Genomic DNA, 4572 nt, shown 5'->3' with positions numbered 1-4572 from the left:
TGTCTATCTCTTTAATTTTCTCGTTTACCTGCTCCACTTTTTTCTCTGTTTCGTTCAGCTGAAGCTGCTGTGCTGCAAAGTTTTTATTCATCACGGTCAGTTGCTGGTTAATACCATCGAGTTGTTCCATCACCGGCTTGAGCATATCCGCCAGAAGTCTGAGGACATCTGCTCCCTCTTCCGGTTTCGGACTCTGACTGCCCGGCTTCGTTTTAAACTTTCTCTGCTGGGCCGCCATCTTTCCCGTATTTGTTTACAGTTTCTGCCGCTTCCGCGCAACTCGGAAAACTCGTCAAACACTTCACAATTCAGATAAGTCTCTCAACCCACTTTCGGTTTACTTCCTCCCTTCTCCCCCTTTGTGTCCATTAGCCGCTCATTCGCATAAGAGGCGTCCCTCTTGAAGTCTCTTGTTTCAACAGCGGGGGGGGGATCGCTTTGCAAATTACTCAGTTTTATTCAGAACTCACGTTCATTGTCGGTCAGTTTCTCTGACCGCGCTCGGTTTTATGCCATTCCGCTCGATCTCCGGCGCTTGTCCCGGTCAGTCCAGCTTGTGCCCGAAGACCACTCAGCGACTGGACCGTCGGGGCGGAGGGAAGCCTCAATTCTCTGGCATTATGCCATCGAAGAGGCTACCCCTCAAAAGCCCCCTGGCCTGGAGCCTATCACAAAGGCTCTGCGGGGGTGTCACTTGAGGTGGCACTCCTCCAGGCCGCTGGTGTGCGAATCGCCCTTCCCTGTTATGGGGAGACCGTCCGCCATCGCTGTTCTATAGACCGGAAGTCTCTTCTATCTTTTATCCATCACTGAATGCAAATATACAAAATCACACTTACGCCTGGAATTGTTCCTCATTACTCTATACGTAGCAAGCTCCAACGGGCAAGACTGAAACGAATCGATAAATAAATAAACAATCTTTCAATTTATTGATCGCTCAATCCTTGCAGAGCTGCTGGCTCTGAGCGATTTACAGTTACTCATTTCACAAGGGACTAACAATGCTTTATAGGGGTAAGGAAGGACAACACATATAATCTTTACATAGCACACGTTTTGCAGCCGACGGGGATTTGTTCAGTTGCAACTCAGATGTGATCCCGACGGCATTTTTCCCACTCGGCTTGGCTGGATGACGTCAGCTCTTCCTCTCCAGGACTCTTCGGGTCACGGCTCCATACTGCCACCACCTGGCCGGAACGGCCCATTACAGGCTTCTTGATGCCGAAGAGATCTTCGATCTTGCGAGCCGAACCTTCCGTTCGCTGGCTAACATCTCCCCCACGGGGAGGGGGTGGTGGTTGAGAACTTCCTGAGAACTTCGTCCACAATCATCACGACTGTATATGGACCTCTTTTGCACTTTTTTAACATTTATATGGCTGCAAGAATTATCGTTATAATTATTCCATCTGGAGTGTGTAGCGCTTTATTACAGCTTTCTTTCTTCTTGTTTTGGACTCCTGAGAGGGGCACCAAGGATTGTGCCTCTGAGCATGCGGCGAGGGAAGAAGGTCCATCCCACGCAGGTGTGGAATGGGGAAGCAGCGCTGGGTGAGGAGGGAGATGCAGCTGCCGGGGGGGGCACTCCCCACCCCAAAGACTCTCACCTCCAGGCTGGCACGGCCCACCTCTGCCAGCAGGTGCAGCAGGGACACCGGGTTGGCGTAGTGCAGCTCGAACCGGAGGCGGGTCAAGATCCTGCGCTCCATGCAGAAGAGCTCCTTCGGGGTGACCGTGTCCTCCGTCATGAGGCACAGCTGGCTGGGCTGGAGGGGCGAAGGGGGCAGGGCCAGGCATGAGGAGGGGCCTTGACAGAGAGAGACCCTCTGGCCTAGCGACTTCTTTAGAGAAGAGAAGAGATTGGATTTCTACCCTCCACCGTTCACTACCCAATGGAGTCTCAGAGCGGCTTACAATCTCCTTCCCCTCCCCCTCCCCACAACAGACACCCAGTGAGGTAGGTGGGGCTGAGAGAGCTCTTTCAAGGAATGCTCTTGAGAGAACAGCTCTGAGAGAACTTGTGACTGACCCAAGGTCACACCAGCCGCTGCATGTGGAGGAAGCGGAGAGGAGAATCAAACACTGTTCTCCCAGATTTAGAGTCCACAGTCCTAACCACTACACCAAACTGGGTCTCAGACGCAAAAGAGTCCACGCCAATGCTCCCTCTAAGCTGTGGGACCTTGTGAACAAAAATTCTACTTTGTGAGCTGCTGACATTAAAGTCTTGAGCAAGCGATCTGGCTACTGCACAAATTAGTTTACTCTGGAGCCCTCCTTCCTGAGCTAAGACAAAAATGTGTGAGCCGGAGGCTAAAAAAACTGTGAGCCAGCTCACACTGACTCAGCTTTGAGTTCCACGCTCTCAAACCACCACACCAGACTGGCTGAGCGGCCACAGAAGAGTAGGTATCTGAACCTGGGCCTCGAAGATCCTAGTCCAGCGCTCTAACCACTACACCACAGGGAGCCAAACTCAGGCTGGGACTTCGTGGAAGACGGCGTCAGCCCCCACACCTCTCCCCTACTGGCTCCTGGGCCCCCCACAGCAAAAGCAAGACAGGGAAGCGGGGGGGGGGGTGTCACCCCCCAGTCCCTCCACCCGAAGCCAAGGAGGCTGCCTGGACTCTTACCTGGGGGCAGGTGCTCTCCTCGACCTTGCAGGCCAGGAAGAGGCAGGCGACGCTCAGGAGCTGGAGCGCGGCCACCCGCACCTTGCTCATCTTCAGGTAGGCGTTCATGAGGTACACGGCCAAGTAGAGCGTGTCGTCGGCCAGCTTCAGGTACTCCTGAGGAGTGGGGAGGGTGAGGAGGAAGCCGGCTGGCCGGCCACTCTCTTGGGGCGGGAGGGAACCCCTGATGTGGGGAGGAGGAGGAGGAGGTGTCCAGGGGCCCCCCCCCCACTGCTCTCCTTTGGAGGCACCAAGAAGCTTTGATGGGCTTTGAACAGGAGAATGGAGGTCTGATGGGAGCTCAGTCCGTCCACCTGGGGGTCTGCATGCTCTCCCACCAGGAGCACAGAGTCATAGAGTTGGACGGGACCTCCAGGGTCATCTAGTCCAACCCCCTGCACCATGCGGGACATTCACAAATACCTCTCCCCTCTACACCCGCAGTGACCGCTGTTCCACGCCCGGAACCTTTGGGGGCTGGCGGAGGCTGGGGGTGGGCCTCCAGGGTTTGCACAGTGCCCCCCCTCCCCCACAGTCTGCCCTCAATCCCCCCCCGCCACCCAGGGGAGCAGGTCCTCCAAGGAGGGATTCTCTAGCAGCAACTGGCCCCAGCCACCCCCCAGATCTGTGTGTGGGCGGGAGGGAGGGAAGGGGGGGCACCTACATGCACCTGCACCAGCCAGTCGACAACGAGCGCCCGCCTCTCGGCAGTCACGGCACGGGGCATGTCCGATGCTCGGAAGGTGTACCGAGGCTGCTCCTGTGGGGGAGGAGAAAGGGGAGGTCTGCCTCCCTGCCCAGAGCCAGGAGGGCGGGGTTTTTTGGGGGGAGGACAGCTCGGGTCTCATTTGGGGGGGCAGGGGGGAGCAATGCCCCCCGGCTCACCATCAGGCTCTGGAAGATGTCCCCGGCGTACTCCTGCTCCACCCCCATGTCCATCCGCCGCATGGCTTGGGAGAGCTCCTGGCCCAGGGACGCAGAGAGGGGGACCCCTGAAGGGGCGGGAGAGAAGAGGGCGGCGGGTCGGTGGGTGGGTCGGCCACTCTCGCGGCTCCGCTCCTCCGCTTTCCGTGACGGAGGCCCAGCAGGACGGGCTGCAGCACCGAGCTACGGAGAAGGGGGCCCCCCGCGTCTCCCGGATGGGTAACGTGACCCAAGGCTCCCTCTAAGCGGCGGAGTCTTTCTTGTGAGCAAAGATTCCGCTTTGTGAGCTGCTGCTGCTGGCATTAAAGGGGTGAGCGCGAGCGGTTGGGCTGCTGCATCCATTAGTCTGCTCTGGAGCCCCATCCTGCCAGAGCGGAGACAAGAAGGCGAGAGCCGGAGGCTAAAGAACCGTGAGCTGGCTCACACTCACTCAGCTTAGAGGGAACCCTGGTAACGTCCCCGTGACCCCGGGAGAGACGGAACTGCAGCTCTCCCCCAGAAGGCCCGGGTGGCCCAGGAGCCTCTTGCCTTCCTTCCCCCCCCCCCACCCCCGCCCCCTACCTCTCTGCGGAGGAGCCTCGGCGGCAGCAGCGTCCCCGGGGCAGGCAGCTCCCGGCTTCTCCTCCGGCGCTCCGTCCCCTCCCTGGCTCCCCCGGCCCTTCTAGGAGAAGAAAGACCGGCATTGGCAGCAAAGCCCGGGCACAGATGTGGCAGCACCTCTCAGCAGAGGGTCCACGTGGCTCCCGCCAGAGCTGGACAAAGCGATCATCCTGGGTGGGGGTGGTGGTGGTGGGGACAGAGCCCCACGCAGCCGCAGAAGCAGGGCCCGGGAGCCCTGGTGGGCCCACAGAACCCCAAAGCCAAGGAGGGCTGGCTCAGGCAAGCGAGCGGATCGAGGGATGGGCCTGACTGCACGGAGGAAAGGATGAGCTGCCCGAGGCAGGATTTCTCCAAGGCAATCCAACCCCCC

At 58.6% G+C, this 4572-nt stretch overlaps 1 protein-coding gene across 1 annotated transcript in view; it reads right to left on the bottom strand.

The window, feature by feature from the left end:
• The window catches only part of CNTD2 (cyclin N-terminal domain containing 2), a 13386-nt gene that overhangs the window by 4309 nt on the left and 4505 nt on the right, over positions 1 to 4572 (bottom strand). Inside the window, exons 2-6 of the mRNA XM_015407654.1 lie at positions 4164 to 4263; positions 3564 to 3772; positions 3343 to 3438; positions 2640 to 2795; positions 1614 to 1772 (exon numbers count right to left, since the gene is read on the bottom strand). Of these exons, the coding sequence (XP_015263140.1) occupies positions 1614 to 1772; positions 2640 to 2795; positions 3343 to 3438; positions 3564 to 3772; positions 4164 to 4263 (720 nt within the window). The remainder of the gene's footprint in view (positions 1 to 1613; positions 1773 to 2639; positions 2796 to 3342; positions 3439 to 3563; positions 3773 to 4163; positions 4264 to 4572) is intronic.

Source organism: Gekko japonicus, unplaced genomic scaffold (genome assembly GCF_001447785.1).
Source record: "Gekko japonicus isolate JY-2015 unplaced genomic scaffold, Gekko_japonicus_V1.1 scaffold1471, whole genome shotgun sequence".
In the NCBI taxonomy this organism is placed as follows: domain Eukaryota; kingdom Metazoa; phylum Chordata; class Lepidosauria; order Squamata; family Gekkonidae; genus Gekko; species Gekko japonicus.
Note: the sequence above shows the minus strand (reverse complement) of the source record. Positions and strands in the feature narration are given on the sequence as shown.